At 44.7% G+C, this 26062-nt stretch overlaps 1 protein-coding gene across 11 annotated transcripts in view; it reads right to left on the bottom strand.

Annotated features, from left to right (window-relative positions):
- EXOC6 (exocyst complex component 6) overlaps positions 1-26062 on the bottom strand; it is a 734347-nt gene that overhangs the window by 1662 nt on the left and 706623 nt on the right. For all 11 annotated transcript variants that reach the window (XM_029609912.1, XM_029609910.1, XM_029609905.1 and 8 more), the window contains one exon: positions 10976-11088. In XM_029609912.1, coding sequence (XP_029465772.1) covers positions 10976-11088 — 113 coding nt within the window. The remainder of the gene's footprint in view (positions 1-10975; positions 11089-26062) is intronic.

Raw genomic sequence — 26062 nt, forward strand, 5'->3', positions numbered from 1 at the left:
ATAGTGATTTCATTTTAAATTAATATGGAATTGCAATGCAAAATATAGAAAAATGCAATTCTTAACTTACACCTCCCCATCTGTGGACTCTGCAAAATATTCATTTATCACCATGAAAAGGAAATATCTCACATAAAGATTAGACTGCAGTTAAAATATCAAAATATATTTCTTAAGCTTTGTTTTAAATATTGAAAGCTCCTAGGAAGGGGACAGAAGAGGAGGGGGGGATATCTAGGAGGACTTTCCTCTGGCCCACTACAGGAGTTCAAGCTCAATTTGATAATGGTGAAAAGTCCAGGGAGGCAGGGTAAAAAATGGGTGAAAGTTATCACAAGGACTCATCCACTCACCCCATCTAGAATAGGGATTTGGGGAATCATATATGGCAGCTGGGATGGGTGGGTTATCAGGACCAATAGCTGATAATGGTGTTAAGGAGACTGGTCCAAGTGGAGGTACAATGGGGCTGGGTTCTCAAAATAAGATGGATAGCAGGGTGAGGCATCTTGAATACTGTGTACAATTCTGGTCGCCGCATCTCAAAAAAGATATAATTGCGATGGAGAAGGTACAGAGAAGGGCTACTAAAATGATAAGGGGAATGGAACAGTTCCCCTATGAGGAAGGACTAAAGAGGTTAGGACTTTTCAGCTTGGAGAAGAGACGGATGAGGGGGATATGATAGAGATGTTTAAAATCATGAGAGGTCCAGAACAGGTAGATGTGAATCGGTTATTTACTCTTTCAGATAACAGAAAGACTAGGGGGCACTCCATGAAGTTAGTATGTGGCACATTTAAAACTAATCGGAGAAAGTTCTTTTTTACTCAACGCACAATTAAACTCTGGAATTTGTTGCCAGAGGATGTGGTTAGTGCAGTTAGTATAGCTGTGTTTAAAAAAGGATTGGATAAGTTCTTAGAGGAGAAGTCCATTACCTGATATTAATTAAGTTGACTTAGAAAATAGCAACTGCTATTACTAGCAATGGTATCACGGAATAGACTTAGTTTTTGGGTACCTGCCAGGTTCTTAGGGCCTGGATTGGCCACTGTTGGAAACAGGATGCTGGGCTTGATGAACCCTTGGTCTGACCCAGTATGGCATGTTCTTATGTTCTTAGAGCACAAGAGATGAAGGTTCATTCAAAGGCAAGGGTCCTGGACTTCAGAAAACTAACAGGGTCATTTATCAAATCGCGTTAGGGCTCTAATGCCTGTGATAAATAATGTATCGCGATATGCATACACAATTTTAAAACATTTTCCAAATGGGAGGAGTTTGGGTGAATTTAGGGAAGAGTAAATTAAAATGAGGAGTGCTTAGCATTGTGTGTGATAGCATAACACACGTTATCTTGGGTTTTAATGCTGGAAATAACTACAGGAGCAGGAGAGGGGGAGGAAAGGGTAAGAGAGAGAGCGAGAGAGAGAAAGAGATAGTGAGCTAGAGCCTCTGGGGAGGCACACATTTTTCAACTTTTTATACCACTGTAGGGGGGCAAGCAGTAACTCGGGGTGAGGTTTTGGTGATGGCCTAGGTTTTGGCGGGCAGATTCACATGCACAGTCAGAGGTATGAACAGCACAGTACATATCAGTGAAGATCTGAAGTGATTTGGAGTGAGGAAAGGTACACAAAGACGAGATTTGTACAATGTGCTCTCAATTTAGTTTGATGCACTTTCTACCTAGTTGCTATCAAGCTAGGTAGAGAGTACAATGTAGAAATCTCATCTTTGTGTACCTGTCATTACTCCAAATCACATCAAATCTTCACTGATGTATACTGAGCTGTTCATACCTTTGACTGTGCATGTAAAAGTGCCTCCCAAAACCTAGGCCACCACTAAAACCTCACCCCAAGTTACTAGTTGCCCCTCCTACAGTGGTAAAAATAGTTTACTTATACGAGAGCCTTATAAAGATGTGAAAATTAGTTTTTTTAATATTTTATTTTATTTCATAATATATTTTTTGTAATTTGTATAATTTTTCTCCCTATTTTTCTCTTTTCTTTGATTTTTAATTTAATTATTTTTAGAAATGATTTTTATGTAAACCGTTTGATTAAACATAGTTTGTAAAAGCGGTATACAAACACTTTTAAATAAATAAATAAATAAATAAATAAATATCACAGGTGTGATAAATTTAACATGCGTTGTGCTAAAATACTTATGCGATGCAGTAAAATAGCACGCATAATTTTCAGTATCTTGAAAATTACCCTAACCATGCCTCTTTTTATCATGGGTGCTATTCTTGTCAAATTTATAGCAAAATGATAAATCTAGGTCTAAATTTGTCAAAATAGGGGAGTCATTAGCTGGTATGGAAAATCTAGGAGAAGTAAAAGAACAGTGAGCAAAATTAAAAGGAGATATTATAAGTGCAACTAACATTTTTGTTAGGAAAGTAAATAAAGAAAAGAGGAAAAAGAGGCCACTATGGTTTTGTAAAGTAACTGAAAAGGTAAGGGAGAAAAGGTTAGCATTTATAAACTACAAGAGATCACAGAAAGTGGAAGACAGGTGACAAATCTGGAAAAGCTAAGAGAAGTTGGGAAAGTATTTATTTATTATTTATTTAGAACTTTTATATACCGGCATTAGTATGCAAACATCATGCCGGTTTACATCATAACTAACAGACTGAAAATACAATTAACAGGGCAGGGTAAAACAGGGCGCATGAATACAAGTGCAGACAGTAAGGAGGAAGAGAGCAAACATCAACTTTGAACGGTGACAGGAAGGCAAACGAAAGTCTATATACAATTTATGTACTATTTACAGGATATACAATTTAAGTACTACTTACAGGATTAAAGGAGAGGAAGAGGGTAGAGTCGGTTATTCTGGGTAGGCCTGTTGGAAGAGCCAAGTCTTTAGTTTCTTTTTGAACTTAGAGTAGCATGGCTCAAGTCTCAGTATAGTCGGGAGGGAGTTCCATTGCTTAGGACCTGCAATGGAGAGTGCACGGTCCCTTTGTGGCGGATAGGTGGGCTTTTTTGATGGGTGGGATTTGTAGTGTGCCTTTGTTGATAGAGCGTATGGGTCTGTCAGAGTGTGTGGGGCAAAATGGTTCGTCGAGCCAGTTAGAGTTGTGGGAGTAGATGGATTTGTGAATTATGGTTAGGGTTTTAAAGAGGATGCGGAATGCTATGGGGAGCCAGTGAAGGTCTTTGAGTATGGGAGTGATATGATCAGATTTCAGTGAATTAGTGATGATCCTGGCCATGGCGTTTTGGAACATTTGCAGGGGTTTCATGGTGGAGGCGGGTAGTCCGAGGAGGAGGGCATTGCAGTAGTCAAGCTTTGAGGAAAGAGTAGCTTGGATGACAGTGCGGAAGTCCTGAGAGTGGAGGAGGGGTTTAAGTTTCTTTATAACATTGAGCTTGAAGAAACCTTCTTTGAGGATGGAATTGATCTGTTTTTTTAGATTGAGTTGTTGGTCTAGAAATACCCCAAGATCTCTTACACAGAGATGGGAAGATATGGTGTTGAAAGCTGGATCATTGGAGATCGGGGGTTTAGGGGGTAGGTGCTGAGATAGAAGGAGCAGCTCTGTTTTGGATGAGTTTAAGGCAAGGTGGATGTTAGTGAGGAAATCATTTATGGTGGCAAGACATGAGTCCCAAAAAGCAAGGGCGTCGGTGAGGGAATTTTGAATGGGGATGAGGATTTGCACGTCGTCTGCGTAGACGACGTGCAAATTTGAGGCCAAGGTCTGTGAGGAGCTGACAGAGGGGTGTAAGGTAAATATTGAATAAGGTGGAGGAGAGAGAGGAGCCTTGGGGAACGCCTTGGGACAGGGGGTAGAGTGCGGATTTGGCATTTTCTAGTAAGGAATGCAAAAATTCAAATGGAAGAAGAAATAGCAAATACTGTAAAATGGGGGGACAACTTATTTTAGATATGCTAGTAATAGAAGAAAGTTCAAAAGTGGCATTGTGAGACTCAGAAGTGAAGGGGAGGAAAATGTAGAGGTTGATGAAGAAAAGCAAAATTGCTTAACAAATATTTCTGTTTGATGTTCACTATGGAAGGGCTGGAGCAGGACCACATAAAGTGGACACAAATAAGACTGGAAGTGAGGTAAAAAAACCAATTGATTTTCAGAACAGTGTGTTCATGAGGAGCTAACTAAACTTAAACTGAACCGAATGTGACTAAAATTTGATTAAAAGAAACCAGTCATTGTGCTTTTTTCTTGGTGGCTCCTGGCCTAAGGAATAGTCTCCCCCTATTTATCTGCAGGATTGATGAATACAAAAGTTTTAGGCAGCTTTTAAAAACCTACAAAGAGGGCTTTGCCTATTTTGATTGATTTTAATCTTACTTTCAATTCAGTTTTAAATTGTTTATGAAGTGATTTTAGGTTATGTTTTCTGCATTTGTTAAACATTAATATTGTCACAATTACTTAAGTATTATTTACTGTTTTAGTGTATATAGTTGCTTATTTTATGTCTATTTGTATTACATGTCTTGGAATCTACCTAGAACAGGGCCTGCTAATAGGTGGAATATAAATTATTGTAAATAAATAAACACATAAATAAATAAAGTAGATAAGGCGATGGGGCCAGATGGGATACATCCAAGGGTATTGAAGGAACTTAGAGAAGTCCTGGCAGCTCTACTAGCTGACCATTTCAATGATTTTTTAGAGTCAGAAGTAGTTCCAGAAGATTGGAGATGGGCAGATGTTCCTATTCATGAAAGTAGAAGTAAGGAGGAGGCTACAAACTACAGGCCGGTTAGTCTGACCTCAGTAGTGAGCAAATTAATGGAATCACTGCTAAAACAGAGGATAGTGCAGTTTCTGGAATCCAATGGATTGCATGACCTGAGACAGCATGCTTTTACTAGAGGCAAATCTTGCCAGACGAACCTGATCAATTTCTCTGATTGCGTGACCAGAGAGTTGGAACAAGGGAAAGTGCTAAACACAGGGGTAGATTTTCAAAGGCCGGTGTGTGTGTCCATGTGCGCGCGGTTCATGGCACGCACACATGGAAGTGGTGATTTTACAACATGTGTGCGTTGCCGTGCATGTTATAAAATATGATTCACACGCACATATGCACACCCGATGTTAATACTGGTGTGTGCATGTGCGGGCGGGTGGCATGTCGTGCACACAAGGGGGGATTTTACAAAATAATGCGCGGCAACACGATCGGGCCTACACCAGTTCCCTCCTAGTCTGCTCCAATTAAGGAGCGAACTGGGAAGGAACTTTCCTAACCCCCTACCTAGCTTTCCTCCCTTTTCCCTTTTCCCTGAGCCCTAAACCTACCCTATCATAATTTTTTTTTGTTTTAGAATTTACCCGTTCCTCTGAGCAGGAGTAAGTTCCGTGCGCTGGCTGGCGTTGGCTGCTGGCGCGCACTTCCCCAGAACAGAGTCTTATGGCTGCTGTCCCATCCCGCCCCTGCCCTGTAGCCCACCCCTTTCAAGGAACCCGGCACTTCAACGCATATCAGGAGATACATACATAGCTGGGCTGTTTTTAAAATGTGCTTGGCATGTGCATGGTCCATCCATGCGCGTATCCCTCGGTTTTTGTGCACGCCGGGCTTTGAAAATTTGGGCTATAGTGTACTTGGATTTCAGTAAAGCCTTTGACACAGTTCCACACAGAAGACTTATAAATACATTGAGCGCTTTGGGTATGGAACCTAGAGTGACTGACTGGGTTAGAAACTGGCTGAGTGGGAGGCAATAAAGGGTAGTGATAAATGGTGTTTACTCTGAGGAGGGCAGCATTACTAGCAGTGTGCTTCAGGGATTGGTTCTGAGTCTGGTTCTTTTCAACATTTTAGTAAGCGACATAGCAGGAGGATTGTCAGGAGAGGTTTGTCATTTTGCTGATGATACCAAAATCTGCAACAGCCAAGAAGGTGTGGAAAATATGAATGGATCTAGTGAAGCTCGAGGTCTAGAGACTGGCTAAAAAATTCAGAGTAATGCATTTAGAATGCAAATCCTAGGGGAGTTATATAGTATTGGATTTGAAATTCTAAGCCTAAAAGAAGAGCGGGATCTGGGGATGACTGTATCTGATGATCTTAAGTTGGCCAAACAAGGGAATAAAATGATAGCAAAATCCAGAAAGAAGCTTGGCTGCATAGGGAGAAGAATGGCCAGCAGAAAAAGGGAGGTGATATTGCCCCTGTATAGGTCCCTGGTGAGAACTCATTTGGAATACTGTGAACAATTCTGAAGCCCACACCTTCAAAAGGATTTAAACCGGTTGAAATCAGACCATATGGTGGCTACTAAAATGATCAGTGGTCTTCTTTCTAAAGCATATGGGGCTAGACTTAAAGATCTAAAGATAAATACCCAAAAGGAAAGGCGAGATAGGGGAGTTACGATAGAGAAATTTAAATATCACCAAGTTTCCATGCACAGGAGGCAAGTCTCTTTCAACGAAAAGTAGGCTCTAGAACGAGTGGTCATGGGGTAAGGGTGAAATGGGGTAGACTCAGGAGTAATCTTGTGAAATATTTCTTTACAGAGAGGGTAGTGGATGTACGGAATGACTTCCCAGTAGAGGTGGTTGAGACAAAAAATGGTATCTGAATACAAGAGGGCATGGGATAAATTCAGGGGATCTCTGAGGGAGTGATGGGAATTGTAAGGCTAGATAAATTGGGTGGATGGGCAGACTTGATGGACCATATGGTCTTTTCCTGCTGTCATGTTTCTATGTTTCTAAAAGGAAGAAGTTTCTGGCAATAAGAATACAAAATTCTCATATTGAGTCAGACAAAAGGTCCATCAAGCTCAGTATTCTGTTTCCAACAGTGTCCAATCCAGGTCACAAGTACCTGTCAGAATCCCAAAGGATAGATAGTGGATAAGCAGTGGATTTCTGCAACCCCATCTTAATTGTGGTTTATGGACTTTTCCTCCAGGAGCTTTCTAAACCTTTTTTAAATGCAGCTACAGTAACAGCTTTCATCACATTTTCTGGCAATGAATGAAGCAACTAAGAAATTTGTAAGCAAAGTTCAGATTCTTTTACCAATGACGATTAGAATTACTGTGAATAAGAAGACCAAAACATTTGAAGATTCTGAAGTACTACAAGGTTATATTGACATTCTTTCAAAAAAAAAAATGGAGACTTGATAATTAATATATGCAGGAGGAGAAGACAAATGGAGACTATTAGGATAAGACAGTGTATTTTTATATTCTTTACTCCAGGCTATCCGCACTATTATAAGCACAAACAAGAGTCTTTATATGAGTTTGGATTTAAGTAAGATTCTTGATTAAATCTGCAAGTACCTGAGAATGGGCATGTGGAGCATTCATGGTAGTAATCTACACTCAGTGCTTTATTAAACTTTACATGTGAATTAACCTACAGCTTTAATAGAAAATTTGGAGATGACATAAGAATGCATGAAATAAAGTAGATTATCTTTGGGAGTATGTTGTTTTCATTATAAAGGGTGTGAGAATGTGTTCATTGACCTAAAAGTGACAAACTTAATTGGGGTAAACCATTATTAAGAGGTGGTGGTTTATACACAGAAGAAAAAGAGGCAATCAGAGAATTGTACAGACGTCCAGCAAGTCTTATGTAATGTAGGAATCATTGGAAGAACTGTTGTGCATTGTGTGATGCTATGATTCATAAGTTTGTGACTGTTGATGAATCTGTGCCAGAGACTAAGAAAAACTACAATGTATGTAAATTTAACAGTACAAACAAGAAAAATATCCAGATGCTTAGTTTTCAAGGTAGAAAGGTGCAGAGAGAATTCCTGGGAAATTCAGTAAACATGTGGCGTTTGACATCTTGGCTTTAAATACAATGCACTGAACTTCATTAATGACCATGGTTTTATTTGTAGAATTTAGAAGAGAGGGCTTAAAATGCATAACGTAGTAGGGATCATATATGGAAGTTATGAGCTGGTAATTTTCTCCTGCTCCCTTGTACTTTCAGTTCAACCAGAACTAAGGCTGGGATTTGGCACCATTAGCCTTAATTGACTACCCGGGGAATTTTTCCCTATTTCATATCCCCCCTGCCCTTAATATACCTAGTCTGGTCACTGTAATGATTTTCCTGGAACACAGACCATGTACCAGGGCCCCTTCCAAAACTCTGCAATCATAGGTCCTGAATCCAGTCACCAGGCATCATCCATAAGCAATGTCCATCACTTCCTTCCCTCCAGGGACTGTGAACACTGCCTCTGCAGCATCCCCAGCCCCCAAGGACTCAGGGAGCAGAAGATCCAAGTGCATGGTATTTGCCACCTGAGACACCAGGCCAGTAAGATTCTTGATTAAATCTGCAAGTACCTGAGAATGGACATGTGGAGAATTCATGGTAGTAATCTACACTCAGTGCTTCATTTAACTTTACATGTGAATTAACATGCAGCTTTAATAGAAAATTTGGAGATGAAGACATGAGAATGCATTAAATAAAGTAGATTATCTTTGGGAGTATGCTGTTTTCATTATAAAGGGGTATTATAGAGATTTTAGAAATGTATGTAGAGGTCTTAGATAACATAAGGAGGATAGTACTGGGTAATCTAGAAGTTTAATCTAAGAAATTCTTAGAGGAACATAAAATATTTGTAATATTGATGGGGTAAAGTGAATGTAATAAATTAGTTACTGAGATGTGCTGAAATGCTGCGATGTTTGTGAGGGTTGATACAGTCTCAGTTTGAAGTTGACAACTGTTTTTTATGTTTGCCTCGGAGAATGGCATGGAACTGATTCAGGGTAGTGAGTATGGGAAGTGGGGCATGTACACTGTGGGGCGGATTTTAAAAGAGTTACGCACGTAACCCTTTTAAAAACCTCCTGTGCGCGCCAAGCCTATTTTGCATAGGCTTGGCGACACGCGCAAGCCCTGGGACGCGTGTATGACCCGGGGCTTGAAAAAGGGGACAGGGCGTGGGCGGTCTGGAGCCTCCAGGCACAGCGGCCATTTGCCGCTCTGCCTGGGATTGTGGGCCGGCCGTCGTCGGCGTGCACAACTTCGCGAATAAAGGTAAGGGGGGTAGTGGAAAGAAAGTTCCCTCTGAGGCCGCTCCGATTTCGGAGCGACTTCGGAGGGAACAGGGAAAGCCACCGGGGCTCCCCTAGGGCTCGGCGCACGCAAGGTGCACAAGTGTGCACCCCCTTGCGTGCGCCGACCCTGGATTTTATAACATGTGCGCGGCTGCGTGCGCATGTTATAAAATCAGGCGTAATTTGTGCGCGCCAGGTTGCACGCACAAATCTACGCCCACGCCTAAGTTTTAAAATCTGGCCCTGTATGCTTGCTAAAATTAATGGTATTATATGAAAGGATATATGTTTACAAGGAAGGAAAAATGCAGAAAATAGCTGGAATAAGTGAGATGGAGATACTGGAAAGTGAGTGAGTCAAAGAGAAAAGGGAAGTGAACTTTTTTTTTTTTAATGACAGCTTCCACTATACAGGTCTTAATTTGTCAAGGTATTTTCCCATAGACACAGAATGGGAGAAACGTTTTAGTGTTAAAATACTGTTTTAGACATGCTGGGAGGAAATAAAGTCTTTTTAGGGAAATGAAGAATATGGAAATAAAAGGCTCAATAACAGATTCCTCTTATAGGTCTTTGGAATACATGTTTTCTCTATGATAATTTTACAATTTATAGCTTTTTCTGGGAGGATTCAATTGCAGAAATAAAAAAAGGCATGGTGGTGTATGTTGATTAATGATACTAAAATGTTGTTGTATAAAATATGTTGTACAATATGGGGTAAATTTTCAAAGCAGGGCACAGGCATCCATATTTGTGCGATTCCCAATTTTATAACATGCACGCGGGTGCTGACTTGCGTGCGCAAGGGGGCAATTTTGCAATACATGTGCAGGGATGTGATCGGGCCTTCCTTAATTCCCTACCTATCCTTCCTCCCTTTTCCCCTCTCCTCTCCGACCCCTAAACCCACCCTAACTCAGCAACGTTTTTTTGTTTTTGAACTTACCTGCTCTAAGGAGCAGAAGTAAGTTCCACGTGCTGGCTGGCTGCTGTCCTGACCAGGCCCCACCCCACCCCCACCTAGCCCCCAGCTCCAGCTAGCCCCTTTTCAGATACCCAGCACTTCCGCGCATACCGGGAGATACGTGCGTGGTCGGGCTGCTCTGAAAATGTGCTTGGCACGCATGTATCTGCCGGTATTAGCATGCGCCGGGGATTTAAAATCCCCCCGTATGGTGTAGTACCCTGTTAGCTGAGTTCATGTTGGCTTCATCTAATTGCATGAAGTGGTGCATACAATATACAAAACAATAAAAACAAATAATTAAATACAAAATTCCAGAAACAATAATAAACTTATTAACACTGACGTACACAAAACTAATAAATGCTCAACCATAAGTTACTACAGAGTTGTTGATCTTAGGCTAGAAATAAAAAGCCTTTACTTTTTTCAAAAAGCCAGTTTACCTGTTGGAGAGGTAATTTGTTCCACAAAAATGGGACAGTGACTAAAAGTGCCCTAGATTTATTTCAGGCAAGTCATATTTCCCATAATGAAGAAATTATGCAATAGGCAGCTCTTGCTGGAATGAGTTCTCTCTTGGATACCTACCAGTCCAGACTATTAGCCATTATGTGAGAGCTTCTTCACTTCTGTATAAACATTTCTTGGGAATTAAATAAAAATCTATGAACATACATAAATGTTGATGGCAGAAACTCCTGCATTGTTTGTACAAAAAAAAAGCCATAAGATTTTTACATTTATTTACTTATTTTGAAAATGTATATCCTAATAGAAGAGTAAAATGGAGTTAAAAAACAGCTGCTTGTCAGCAGAAAGAAAAACTGAAGCAGTTAAACACTTTTAAGCTCAGTTATGTCTGCCATTGAAATTAAGAGGAAATCTCAGAAGATATAAAGGATACATTTATAAGATGGTCTGTTCTTACAGTATACTCACTTCTCCAGGAGAGTTAGAGCTGTGCTTGGATTCACTCTCAGATACTTAGAAGTTGGTTGTCCATAATCAGCAAGATAGGTAGACCAGTCCCAGACCATGAAGAGATCAAGCAGCTAAGGGAAAAAGAGCCAATACAAAGCAGAATAACCGTTACCACCGCCACCATTTGGTTCATCAGATAAGAGCTTCTTTCAAAAAAACAGAAGGAAATTAGTGCGAGGCAACATTTTAGAGATATACTTTTGTAATGTGATTACATAAGAGTGTGTAAGCATGAAAGGATTTGTAACTGCTTTTAACCAATTAAACAAAATACCAATGCATTCTTTCCTTTTTTGGCTGAGCTATATCAAATAGTACATGAAATGAAAAGAACACAGAAGCATAATTTTCTTTGTTCTGAAGGCCCGTCAGCAACACTTTTATTTTATTTTTAAATTTAGACATTGCAGTCTTCCTTTTCACTTACAGGATTGCAGTTTTAACTAATGCAAGATAACAAATCCAGTAAAGTTATCCCAACAAAATAATATCTTTAGTCTACTGAATATAGAAAGACAATAAAGTTTTAGATTTTGTTTTGTTACTAGAAATGTTATAAATGTAACGGCTATTATTGTTCAAATAATGTTGCTAACTAGAATACATGCACAGTAATTACAACCGAAACTTCACATTAACTTAATTAAGAACATTCAGCAAGCCCTGTCAGGTCCACAGTCATACTGGGAAACTAGGATTTTTCAGGATTGCTTTTTCTCAGCAATTTTTCTTTGCTAAAATACAAAGTAAAATGTATCTTCTTATTACCAGCAGTATTATGTTCTAAAGTCTTTGGTTTGCTGTCCAATATGGAAAGTAATCTTTTAAAAGCTAATGTGGTCTAAACTGAAACAGCACACCCCTTATTCAACTCTTAACACCATAATCCTTTCTAAGCCATTTAAAACCTACTTCCTATCTAGGTTTTAATTGTTTCAGACATTTAAATACTTTACTTACCACCTTCATTCAATTAGAGGGTTTGCTTTTAAGTCATCCTGCCTTGTTTTTTTAGTTTAACATGTTACCATACGCATTTGTTTTCATATAACATGGGTAAGACCACACTCACCTCCATCAGTATGTTTATAATTTAGATTACATATTCAACTAAAACCTTTATTGATTAATTCTCAGAAAAATAAATTTACCAGCTGTACCTTGCACATGGAACTTCAAAATAAAGGCAAAAATTGCTTCTGATATCTGATTTTTTCCAATGGTTTGCTCAGGGCAAAACTCATTAGGCCCTAGTCAGTGAGTGTTTTTCTTTCCAGTCTGTACCTAGGAGAAACATGCTTCAGAAAAGGGGTCTAAAGAATTGTTCTGAATGTGGAATTAAAACCTAAGACTGCCAATAGCTTTTAATACTGATAGCATTTCTTTTATTTTTGAGGAGGTGGGGAGAGGGCAGGGAGCATTCTCCTCCTGGGCTTCTAGCTCAGTTGGAAATAGGGGTTGTGATCTGGTGCTACGAGTCTTCATTCACAGTTACCTGGGGATTTTTCTCCTATTTTATATTCCATCCCATATGATTTAGCACAATCATTGTAGTCCTCGACCAGGGATCTTGCACCAGAGCTCTTTCCAGAACCGTGCAGAGACAGATTACAAATCTGGACCTAAATGTCGCTATTGTGAAATGGCATCCACAGCATCCCCAGATGGTCCAGAGACCTGACCCAAGAGTCAAACCCAGGTCGTCCACAAAACATTGCCACTGAGCAACTGGGCTGGTCCAATATAATTTATTTAGTGGTTCCCAAATTTGATCCTCAGACCCCTTTACTAGGTCTATTTTTTAAACAAAATTATGTAAATTAACCAGGTTCTTAAACTTAATACAGGCAAATACATCTCATATATATTCATTCTGGTTATACTGAAAAGATCTAATTGCGAATCTAGAGAACATAAAGGGCACCACTATTTCCATGTACATATATTTGAAATTCTAAGCCCTTAAGGCCATATTTTCAAAGACCTGTGCGTGCAAATACCAGCGTTATGTGCATGGCTGGGCCCTGCACGCGCTGCACGCATTTTCTAAAGGGTCCTGCTACGTGCGTAATCACCGATACGCGCACAAATGCCAGGCCCTGAAAAAGGAGTGGGCTGGAGGGCGGGGCAGGATGGAGGCCGGCCAGCCGAGAAAGCAGCCATTAACCGCTGTCCCAGGGAAGCATACGCCAGCAGCCGGCCAGCGCTTGGAAATTACTTCTGCTCCGGAGGAGCAGTAAGTAGTGAAATAAGAACATTTGGGGTAGGTAGGGAGGGGTTAGGGGTCAGGATGGAGAGGGGAAAGGGAAGGAAGGTTAGGCGGGGGGGGGGGGGGGTGTTAGGGAACTGGAAAAAAGGGTGATCTCGTCGCCTTGTGTAATTTGAAAATTCCCTCCCCTCTGCACGTCGGAGTTGCAGTCCACCCGCACGTGGCATGGATGTTAAAATCCAGCATGCATGTGCACACGGACATGGAGTTTATAATATGCACGCACATGTTATATAATCAGCGCGTCCATATGCACGCACCGGGAACCGCACGCACATGGACGCGCGCGCGGTCTTTTTAAAATTGACCCTTTAGTAATCTACTCACTTAAGGGCGAATTTTAAAAGCCCTATGCATGGCAAATCTGGAAGATATGCGTGTGACTGGGATGCGCAGATTTTAAGAGGTCTGCAACCACGTGCGTATCTTCTGGTACACACATTGGAAAGGATTTTGTAAAAAGGGGCGGGCCAGGGGTGAGGTGTAGGTGGGGTATGAGCGGAGCATGGGCAGGCTAGGACAGTGCCATTAAGTGAGTCATGCAGAAGCACGTGCTGGGATCCAACGCCCGTGTAACTTGCTATGGACTGCGGGTAAGTAGTAAAATAAAACAATTTAGGGTAGTCAGCGGTGTTTTAGGGGTCGGGGCTAGAAGGGTAAAAGGGAGGCAGGTTAGGTAGAGGGTTTAGGAAGTCCACTCCTTTAGAGAAGCAAACTGGTAGGGAACAAGGAAATAGGCCCTAATGCGTCGCCACACACATCTAAAATTCCTCCACTTATGCATGATGGCATTCGAACGCATATGTGCGTGTCGATATAAAATCGTGCATGTGCGTGTGGGTAGCAGATTTTATAACATGTGCACATATACACTCACATGTTATAAAATCGGCGCATCCATGTGCACATGCCAGCAAACGCTCGCACATTTGCGTCTTCTTTAAACATGTTTTCAGATCCCTACAAAATGCCACATCTGAAGGAACTCTCACAAAGATCCAAAAGCTTAAATATGAAAAGTTGTTTGGAAGTCCAATAAAGTATTATACAACATGTTATTTTCTTGTGCTATGAGAAAACTCTTTGCTGAACAAGGCTTTTATACTTCATTCAGTAGAGATATTCTAGGAATGGAAGACTCCAGTCCTGTGGTGTTTTAAACAGATGGTTTATGCCAGTCAAGGGAAGGAGTTCACAATGTTTGCGCTATAAATTAAAACTGGAGCAAACCCTATCAAAATTTAAATCAGATTGTTGATTTGACCTTTTTTACAGCACTTAATTTGCTTTTACATATTATATCAGTCTCAATAAGATTCTTAGGACTCAATTCACTCAAATTTCTTTTAGCCTCTGGAGAGTGAATAGCAGGAAATATTTAGTGTTGTAATTGTCATAAAAGGAAGTAGTCACAAGATACTTCTGCCTCCAACTCCAAGCATAGCATGCAACCATTAACAAATGTCCCTAACTGTCTGTCTTGGCAAGAGGAGATTGAAGTATGGAGTTTGCAAGAGGCAGAAAGCAAGTGTTGCTTACCTGTAACAGGTGCTCTCACAGGACAGCAGGATGTTAGTCCTCACATATGGGTGACATCACAGGATAGAGCCCTGTACGGAAAACTTTTCTGTCAAAGTTTCTACAAAGCTTTGACTGACACTGGCACACTGAGTGCACTGAGCATGCTCAGCCTGCAATTATCCCTGTGAGCCACAGGTGTCTCCCTCAGTCTCGTCTTATAGCTAAAAGCGCAAGCGAAACTAAAATAAAAGTAAAAACATATACAGACCCAACTCCGCGGGGTGGCGGGTGGGATTCGTGAGGACTAACATCCTGCTGTCCTGTGAGAGCACCTGTTACAGGTAAGCAACACTTGCTTTCTCACAGGACAAGCAGGATGGTAGTCCTCACATATAGCAAATGTTGCTTACCTGTAACAGGTGTTCTCACAGGACAGCAGGATGTTAGTCCTCACATATGGGTGACATCATCAGGATGGAGCCCAATCACGGAAAACTTCTGTCAAAGTTTCCAGAACTTTGACTGGCCCCTACTGGGCATGCCCAGCATGGCACTAACCCTGCAGCCAGCAGGTGTCCCCCTTCAGTCTTATTTGAAAGCTACAGGCAGTGCCGAAAAATAAAACAACAAAACGTTATGAACCCAACACCGCCGGGCGGATTTTGTGAGGACTAACATCCTGCTGTCCTGTGAGAACACCTGTTACAGGTAAGCAACATTTGCTTTCTCACAGGACAAACAGGATGGTAGTCCTCACATATGGGTGAGTACCGAGCTGAGGATGTCCAAACATGCACCAAATGTACCCAAAGGCGTGCAACAGGCACAACAACTGGGGTGGAATTTGATGTACCTACACCCTTCCACCGGGCAGGCGGAAGGGTGTAGGTACGTCACGTTGTAAATAGGTTGCGAAGGACAGACTGGCCGAGGATGGAATCTTGTCTTCCAGCTTTCTCCAAGCAATAGTGGGCTGCAAAGGTGTGGAGAGAACTCCAGGTTGCAGCCCTGCAAATTTCAGGAAGTAGCACCGATCGTAGGTGTGCTACTGAAGTCGCCATGGCCCTCAAAGAATGTGCTTTAACACGGTCTTGAAATGGAATGCCCACTTGCTGATAGCAAAAGGATATGCAATCCGCCAACCAGGAGGAGAGAATCTGCTTACCCACAGGCTTCCCTAACTTGTTAGGGTGGAAAGAGATGAACAATTGAGTGCTTTCCCTGTGGGCTGCTGTACGGTCTAGGTAAAATGCTAGAGCCCGTTTACAGTCAAGGGTATGCAGAGCCTGTTCTCCTAGGTTGGCATGGGGTCTGGGAAAAAAGGTAGGTAGTATGATGGATTGGTTTAGATGAAAATCTGAGACTACCTTAGGTAAGAATTTAGGGTGAGTGCGGAGTACCGCCCAGTCCTGCAGAAGTTTAGTGTAAGGCGGATACATAACTAGAGCCTGCAATTCACTAACTCTGAGAGCTGAAGTGATTGCCAAAAGGAAAATCACTTTCTTGTGAGATATCGAAGTTCACAAGAGTGAAGAGGCTCGAAAGGTGGTTTCATGAACCGACCGACAACCAGATTAAAGGGCCGGAGGATGTAATGGAGGCTTGATGTGGAGCAAGCCTTTTAAAAAGCGTGTTACAAGGGGTTGTACTGATAAAGGGACATCCCCGATACCTTTATGGAAGGCGGCTACTGCACTGACATGCATTCTGATGGAAGAGGTCTTTAGACCTGATTCTGACAAATGCCAAAGATAGTCCAGAAACTTCAGGATTGGACAGGAAAAGGGGTCAAGAGACTGAGAAAAACACCATGACGTGAAACTTTTCCATTTGTAAGAGTAAGATTTTCTCGTGGAAGGCTTTCATGAAGCAATCAAGACATGGGAAACTGGATCTGAAAGGTTAAGTGGTTGAAGGATTAACCTTTCAACATCCATGCCATCAGGGACAAGGCTTGAAGATTGGGATGGCGTAGACACCCGCCGTTTTGAGTGATCAGGAGCGGGTCCTTTCCCAAGGGAATGTGCCTGCGGATGGAGAGATCCTGAAGTACTGGAAACTACACTTGGCGTGGCCAGTGAGGTGCTATCAGGATCATGGTTCCCTTGTCCTGACGTAACTTCACGAGAGTCCTCGAGAGAAAAGGAAGTGGAGGGAATGCATAAAGCAGACCGGTTGCCCATGAGAGGGAGAATGCGTCTCTGGGCTGAGAGTGTTCGCTGCGAATGAGGGAACAGTAGTTGTCCACTTTGTGGTTCTGAGGGGACGCAAAGAGGTCTATCTGAGGACATCCCCATTGTTGGAAGATGGAGTTCGCTACCGAGGGGTTGAGAGACCACTCGTGCAGTTGAAAGACGCGACTCAGCTGGTCTGCCAGCACATTGTCCACTCCCGGCAAGTAGGTGGCCCTGAGGTACATCGAATGGAATAGGGCTTCTGCCCAAATCTGCACAGCTTCCTGACACAGAAGGAAGGAGCCTGTGCCTCCCTGCTTTTAGATGTACCACATGGCCACCTGGTTGTCCATCTGAATTAGGATGACCTGATTTGACAGGCGATCCTGAAAGGTCCTGAGAGCATATCTTATTGCTCGAAGCTCCAGGAAATTTATTTGGTCTTTGGCTTCCTCTGGAGACCAAGAGCCTTGTGTCTGCAGATCGGCTACTTGAGCTCCCCACCCGAGGTTGGAAGCGTCGGTGGTGAGATTGATTTGAGGATTTGGAACATGGAAGGGTAATCCCTGGAGGAGATTGGGCTGATTCTTCCACCAGGCGAGGGACAGATGGAGTGAGTCAGAGACGTGGACAATTGTCGACAGAGGCTGAATAGCTTGAATCCAATGACACCTCAGAGTCCAATGCATAAGCCTCATGGCCAAGCGGGCCATTGGTGTGACATGGACTGAGGACACCATGTGTCCCAGGAGGACGAGAAATTGGCGTGCAGTCGCAGCATGTTGAGACAGCAGTTGGTGAGCAAGAGACACGAGAGTCAGTGCTCGTTGTCGAGGCAGGAACGCTTTTGCCTGTAAGGTGTCCAAGTCTGCCCCAATGAACGATAAGGTTTGAGATAGGACTAAGTAGGATTTGTCGTAATTGACGAGAAACCCTAACAAAATTAGAGTGTGTAAGGTTAGATTGAGGGACGACAGAGCAGCTTGCTGAGTGGAAGCCCTGATTAACCAGTCATCCAGATAGGGTTAGACGTGAACACCTTGTGTCCTGAGGAATGCTGTGATGACTACGTGGCATTTTATAAAGACTAGTGGAGCAGACGCTAGGCCGAATGGAAGCACTCGGTATTGTTTTTGAGGCCTACTAGGAATCTCAGATATTTGCGATGAGCTGGACTTATCACAATATGGGTGTATGCGTCCTGGAGGTCCAGAGAGCAGAGCCAGTCTCCTCTTTGTAGAAGAGGTAGAAGCGAGCCCAAGGTGACCATCTTGAACTTTTCTCACTGGAGGTACTTGTTGAGGGCCCGTAGATCTAGAATAGGATGGATGCCTCCCGATTTTTTGGGGATTAGGAAGTACCAGGAATAGAACCCTAGGCCTTGCTGAGAGCGTGGAACGGGTTCTATTGCTCTTGACTGGAGAAGGAGGGAGACCTCTTGATCCAGAAGAATGGAGTGGTCGGACGTTCTCCACGTCTGCAGAGGTGGGGAGTCCGGTGGCAGGGCGAGAAAGTTCAGATGGTAACCCTGAGCAATGATTGCCGATACCCATTGGTCAGATGTGATTGAATGCCACATGTTGTGGAAGTAGCACAGTCGACCTCCCACTGGTATGTGCAACAGAGGAATCTGGCTGCTGCTCTCCAAGTGGAAGTCAAAAACCTGAAGCAGGCCCCGGCTGGGGAGCTGCTTGTGGTTTTTGTTTTCGGGTTTGGCGAGACTGAGGTTTTTGATAAGGTCTCATAGCACGGGATCTGGCTAGTGGCGGGTAGAACTTTCTTGGTCGGTAGAATGACTTCTTAGAGTCCTTTCTAAAGGGCTGCTTTGAGGAGAAGTCAGAAGGCATCAAAGAGAGCTGTTTTAGGGTCTCATGATGGTCTTTTAATTTGGCCACTGTCCGTTGGATCTGTTCGTCGAACAGATTATCTCCAACACAAGGCAGGTTGGACAACCGGTCTTGTACTTCTGGGCGAAGGTCAGAAGACTTTAGACAGGCCCACTGTCTCGCCAAAATAGCAGCTGCAGACACTCTGGTAGAGGTGTAAAAAATGTCATAAGATGTTCTGATCTCATGCTTGCCTGCCTCAAAACCTTTGCTTACAAGGGTTTGTAGTTGGTCTTGGAATTGCTGAGGCAGGGAGTCTGAGAAGTCCTGTATCTGCTTAAAGATGACCCTGTTATATTGGGTCATATAAAGATGATAGGCAGCAATTCGGGAGATGAGCATGGCCCCTTGGAATACTCGGCGACCAATGTTGTCTAGGTATTTTGGTTCCTTACCAGGACGGGTAGACGAGTGAGGTTTTGACCTTTTTGCCCTCTTTTGTGCAGACTCTACCACGACCGAGTGGTGATCAAGCTGTGACTTGTGAAAACCTGGGGCTGACTGTACTAAATTGGAGCAATTGTTCCTGGATTTTCCCAGTTCTTTTTGAGGAGATCAAGAAGAACCTGGTGGCTGGGAATACAGGTTATTACCTTGGGGGCATCCAGGAATTGGAGCAACTCCATCATCTGGTGCCTATCATCCTGTTCCGTCTGCAATTGAAAAGGAACCAATTCAGCTATTTCCTTCACAAAATTTATGAATGAGAGGTCCTCTGGAGGAGAACGCTTTCTACTCTCAGTGGGTGAAGGTGGTGAAGGTAAGTCATCGGTGTCTGATGAGGTATCATCTCCCCAGGTATCATAAGGATCAACACCCTTTCCTCTAGGAAGTAGAGGGGGACAGGGTGGTTGGATACCTGAAGGTCCAGGTCTAGGCTCCGAAGGAATTGGAGGAATTATCGGAGGCACCGACGATGGCATCGAAGGCACTGGTATAGGCATCGAGGGCATCGATGGATGGCTCGGTGGCACCGATGGACGTATCGGCATCCATGGTTGTTTCTATGTCGAGGGTCGTATAGGCATCGATGGCTGAGGCATAACTCCGGATGGAGGAATGTGGAACGGTGTTTCTCCTCCCGATGATGCTGTCAATGGGGAGGGCATCAGAGCCATCGGAGACCCGAGATCCATCAATGGAAAGGCGGCCATCGGGGCTTCCATCCTGGATAGCAGCTGTGCCAGCGCTGCCGGAATCGGGTCGATGATCAGTCGCAGCTCCCGATCCCCGATCGCGTGAGGGTCACCTCGGAGACCCGGCCGCAGGAATGGTCAGTGCCTTTCCTGGACGGGGCTTTTTCGACAGCGGCTCGGACAACGGTGAGGTCGATGATTTCGCTCCCTCGATGGTCTGAGTCTTATGGTGCCAATGGTGATGTTTCTCCTTGTGATCCCCTCGATCCTGAAGGGGAGTAGAGGGTGTCGATGGCCGAGAAGTCGTCGATGCTGGTCGGTCACCAGTCGGTGGTCGATGCTGGCGCGAAGTCGACAGTGCCGGTTCTGAAGACGTTGATGCAATGGACGGAGTTGGGGTTTGAGCACGGAACAGAAGTTCCATCTTCTCCATTCTGGCCTTACGACCCTTCGGTGTCATTAGGGCACATTTGGTGCAGGTCAAGACATCATGCTCGCGTCCTAAACACATTACACAGACTTTATGAGGGTCTGTGATAGACATGGTGCAGGTACAGTCCGGGCACCGACGAAACCCCGATGCCATGGAAAAAATTTAGCCGCGGTACGGTCGACGGCCAGTAGGCTGCGAAGGCCAAACTCAACGGTAATCGACGGGAAACGGGTAAAAACTTACTGGAGTACCACGGACTTATAAAAGGTAGAGGAGGGACCAGTGTGGAGCTATTTAACTTTTAGTAATTCTGTGAGGAAAATTCCTGTCAGGAATCTCTTCAGAGCTCCTTTACTGCAAGGCTACTGCTGTGCGGAAAAAAAGAAGACTGAAGGGGGACCCCTGCTGGCTGCAGGGTTAGTGCCATGTTGGGCATGCCCAGTAGGGGCCAGTCAAAGTTCTGGAAACTTTGACAGAAGTTTTCTGTGATTGGGCTCCATCCTGATGATGTCACCTATATGTGAGGACTACCATCCTGCTTGTCCTGTGAGAAGGGTGAGTACCGAGCTAAGGATGCCTGAGAGTGCACAAATGCATCCAAGATGCGCAAAAGGCGCAATGACGGGGGTGGAATTTGGAACGGAGGGCATCCTGAAGGATGGAAGGATGTTGGTGGAAGGATGTTGGGTAGTTAAACCGAAAAGAATAAGAGTAGACAGACTGGCCAAACATGGAGCATGCCGGCTAGTCGTATCTAAGCAATAATGGGCTGCGAAGGTATGGAGAGAGCTCCAGGTTGCAGCCTGATAAATATGTACAAGCAGCAGCGGCCGAGGGGAAGCTATTGAGGCTGGGACGACACAACAGAGTGTGGTTACACACAGTGTTGTAGTGAAATGCCTGCTTGTTGGTAGGAAAAGAGATACAGACCATCAATTAGGAGGAACAGGTCTGTTTTCCCACTGGAGCTCGCAGCTTGATTCTTGCCACAGAAGGAAAGAGTTAGGTGGAAATCCTATGGAGTGTAGTGCAATCTAGATAGAATGCAAGTGCACTATTACTGACCAAGGAATGGAAAAACCCTCTCACTTTGGTGAGAGAGAGGTGGTGGGAAAAATGGGCAGAGTATATTCTGAGTAAGGTGAGATGCAACATCTATCTTAAGAAGGATATGAAGTTGAATATGTAAAACCATCGGTCACGGAGGAACGCAGGTTCGGATGAGTATGTAACAAGGTGTGTAACTCACTGAACCTGTTGGCAGAAATGACATTTATGAGGGAAAGACTTTCCCATGCCAAACTGTGAAATGAGAGGAATGGAAAGGCTTGAATGGAGAACATATGAGACTTATAAGCATGAAATATAGGTTCTATTCCGTGACTAGTGAAAATAGAGGTGGCTTGATCAGTGGATAATCCATGGTAAGCTGACTCAGAAGGGGTTTACCGTTAATCGGGTATCCCCACTCCCAAACGATACACCAATTGGAACAGAGGTGTACCTTTGTGGAGGATGTCTGGGGAGCAGAATCCGAGGGAGCAAGAGAAAAGAGTGGTGTAGAAAAAAGAAAAAGGGTAATACCCTTTTGTATGCGTCATGTGGTAAATCATGCCATTTTGAATGGTAGGATTTATGTGTGGAAAGTTTTGTGACGCTACCAGTACCTGAGAACATCAGTGAGTCTACGATTTGTGACTGACTGGTGAGAAGGCAAATTGGTTACTGGTGTGATAGATTGAGAAGTATGGGAAGCATATTGGTCTCGGCCAGGACGTGGGTCTGAGGAACAGTGAACCCCATCCCGGATCAGCATTAGAAGAGTGCTGGCTATGAGAGACAGCGGAAGAGACACATTTTAGAGGCCCTTGATGGAAGAAAGGCGTCTATGGGAACGCATTGGAAACATGTGTAAGGAGTAGAATCTGTGCACTGTATGGTTCGATTCGGACGCACAGGGCAAGTTCAGATGACCTCAGCGCTAGAAGATTTTTCTCACCATACATGTAGTCCGAGACCATTCGAGAGGATGGAACCTATATGGAGAAGGTTTGTTAGTGCGTTCAGTAAGTCTCTTGGATAAGTGGCCCGAGAATGCATTGAGGGGCGGATTTTAAGAGCCCTGCTCGCCGGTGTGCCTATGTTCAATAGGCCTACCGGCGCGTGCAGAGCCCCGGGACTCGCGTAAGTCCTGGGGTTTTCCGAGGGGGGCGTGTCGGGGGGCCGGGCCGAGCGGCGCGCCTTTTCGGGGGCGGGCCCGGGGGCGTGGTTTTGGCCCGGGGCGGTCCGGGGGCATGGCCGCGCCCTCCGGAACCGCCCCTGGGTTGCGTCTAGGCGCGCCAGCGGCCCGCTGGCGCGCGGGGATTTACTTCTCCCTCTGGGAGGCGTAAATCCCCCAACAAAGGTAGGGGGGGGTTTAGACAGGGCCGGGGGGGTGGGTTAGGTAGAGGAAGGGAGGGGAAGGTGAGGGGAGGGCGTTAGCGAATTCCCTCCGAGGCCGCTCCGATTTCGGAGCGGCCTGGGAGGCAATGGAGGTAGGCTGCGCAGCTCGGCGCGCGCCGGCTACACGAAATCGGTAGCCTTGCGCGCGCCGATCCAGGATTTGCGCGGCTACGCGCGTATCTACTAAAATCCCGCGTACTTTTGTTTGCGCCTGGAGCGCCAACAAAAGTACGCCAATGCGCCGTTTTTGAAAATCTACCCCTGAGTGAGCAAGGGCCAAGGGTAGAGCTGCGCAGCTTCCTTGCAGAGCAGCTAAGAGGGTGTGTGTGCTTGTGTGTTGGAAAGCACATTGTCCCTATGCTGTCTGTCTGTATGCACAAAGATTTGTTGCAGAGGCAGTATTGGAAGGCATAAGGGTATAACTCAAGGGTAGAAGCTCCAGGAAGTTTATGTGAAGCTGTGTCTGGAGCGGAATAGACGCATATTGGGTTGAGAAGATTTTAGGTCAAACTTACAACCCTGAGTAAATGCGAGCATGAGCAGGATCAGACTAGGTTTTGGTTCTAGATCTGCAATATAGATGAGGGACGAAAGCGGCTGAACAGCTTAGACCTACTGATAATGGAATTTTACTGAATCTAACCCATAGCAGTTTTGGATTTATGAGGAAAGTGCATAGTGAAAAAACTCCATAGCCCGACAATGAAGAATTGAGGGGCTGAGGTTATGGAATATGCGCGCAGGGACATGTAGGAATTTATTTGAATGTCTGCATGGTTGCTGGTGTCTAGACTGTGGTGTCTAGAAGTGTTGTATAAGGGATTTATGGCAGTGACAGTAATCCCAGATAGTACATTTATAGTGAGTCATGAAGAAATTAGAACTCGTTGCGTGGACTGACTGTGGTTATGCAGCTGTCCATGCAAGGAAAGCGTGAATGATGTTGAACTCCATAGAGAAACAGCAGTCACTGATAGTGATTGAATGAAATACCCCAGTTGACGAAGATGGTGCAACTGGCAGAGCTTGGGATTGTAATATTGTTGACTCACCATGAAGCTCATAGAAAGATTAGAGGTAATGTACTTACTGCGATATGGAAGCATGGTGACGAGAGATACCATTTACCTGTGCCTTCTGAAGAAAGTTGGTATTTATGAGGTCCAGGATGGGCGGAGAGTAACTACTTTCTGTTAAAAGAAAGAATAATGTAATTAAAACTCCCCAACCCCACCCCCCCTGCGCTCTGTAGCGTCTGGGGGAGTATACCGGGAACCTTGGTACAAAATGGGGTGGCCGCTCTGATATCCGGCCAGTTGGGAGACCAGGAGGTGTCCTACTGGAGGGGCTGATGTAATCTGGATATCATGTAACCTCCCACGGGAGCGTGAGTGGTAAAGTCTAATCTGCATTTCTGTGACTGTACAAGGAGACATCGAGACCTGTTGTCAGGCTTCGAGGTGGACTTGCACTTGAGGTAGTATTTGCTGGATCTCGTGTTTAGCAGATCAGCAAATGCATCTGGAACTCTGGTTCTGAATTAGGAACCAGAAGCCAGAGTATTAATCAGTACAGAGCCCCGTTGCTGAAAATGGGAGGATGTCCTAATGTAATCCCAAAGAAATGATAGAGAGGTTCTCTTGGTATTGTGGCTGACATAGCTGGCATAGCGATATGTGACACTAATACGGTTCTTGAAAGGTACATGACCTAGAACTTTTCGAACCATGTGGCCCGAATTAGAGAACACATCTCAATGGGAATGCCGCAGAAGCGGGTACTTACCATCCGACGTGGATCGCTGAAGGACGAGCCGGTGAAGATTGCTGGCTCCATGGATTTTAGGAGTCATCGGGGGTAGCCTGTCGGACGTAGATGCCCATCTCAACTCTGATGCCTGGTATGGTGGCGCAGGTATAGAGGAGACAGGCTGAGTGTGGCTGGCGCTACCACAGTAATTTTGTGGAGGGTCACAATCCCGCACCGATGTCGGTGGGGCACGCCTCAGGTACAGGGGAGCCATCTTTGGCTTGAGAACCCAGCCCTCATCGCAGCGGCTCGATGTCTCGTGACACCAGTGCAGAATTCTTCAGAACTCGCATTGGTGTTTCTGGAGCGCCAAGGATTGCCAGCACTGTGCGGAACAGTGGCGATGGCAGTGGTGATGTTGCTCGGCCCAGGTGTTCTCCAGCACTGAGAAGGATAGCACCAATGTGCTGGATGGCGGACAGTCACCGTGTCGGTGACGATGCGTGCCACGGTGCTCGGCCCGGTCTTTCCCCAGCGCCGAGATGGATGCTCTCGCTGTCTTGGATGGCGACTGATGACGGACTGTCAGCATGCCTGCACTGCTCCTGGCACTTTATAGTGTTGAGGGCTAATACGGGGCTTTAATAAGAACCCAAAGCATGAAGCACTATGTTTAGGTGAGGGCATTAGGTGGAGGTGCTATGTCGGTATTGACGGTGTCGATGGTGGCCTCGGTGGCCTAGAGGGTATCGTCAAAAATATATATGAAAAAACGTCGATGACCCGGGCAGAGCAATGATGACAATGACGGAGCACTGACGGCATCGGCGTAGGTATCTATGGAAATGATGTGGCATCGAATAATCGAAAAAACATTGTTGGCATCGGAAAAATGATACCGGCATCGTCGGAGTCGATGACCGCATCGATAGGAACGTGGAAGACACCGATGGAAATGATGCGGGCATTGAGGTCATCAATGTATGGAGGCGGGTGCTGACGGCATCAGTGGCACGGCCACAGGCATCGACGGCATGGCCACGGGCATCGATGGTATCAACTGGATCGACTCAGGCACCAATGGCGTCGATAGCATCGATGCCACTAACATGGTCATCGATGGCACCAACATGGGCACCGATGGGATTGATGTTGGCATGGATGCCATCGATGGAATTGACATTGGCATCGATGCCACTGGTGGAATCAACATTGGCATTGATGGCATCGATGGAATTGACATTGGCATCGATGGCATCGACATTGGTATCGATTGCATTGATGGAATTGACCCTGGCACCCATGCCACCGACCTGGGCATTGATGCCACCGATGGAATCGATCCAGACATCGATGCCACTGACCTGGGCATCGATGCCATCAACCTGGGCATTGAATCCATTGATGGAATCGATCCTGGCATGGATGCCATTGA

This window comes from Rhinatrema bivittatum, chromosome 7 (genome assembly GCF_901001135.1).
Source record: "Rhinatrema bivittatum chromosome 7, aRhiBiv1.1, whole genome shotgun sequence".
Taxonomy (NCBI): domain Eukaryota; kingdom Metazoa; phylum Chordata; class Amphibia; order Gymnophiona; family Rhinatrematidae; genus Rhinatrema; species Rhinatrema bivittatum.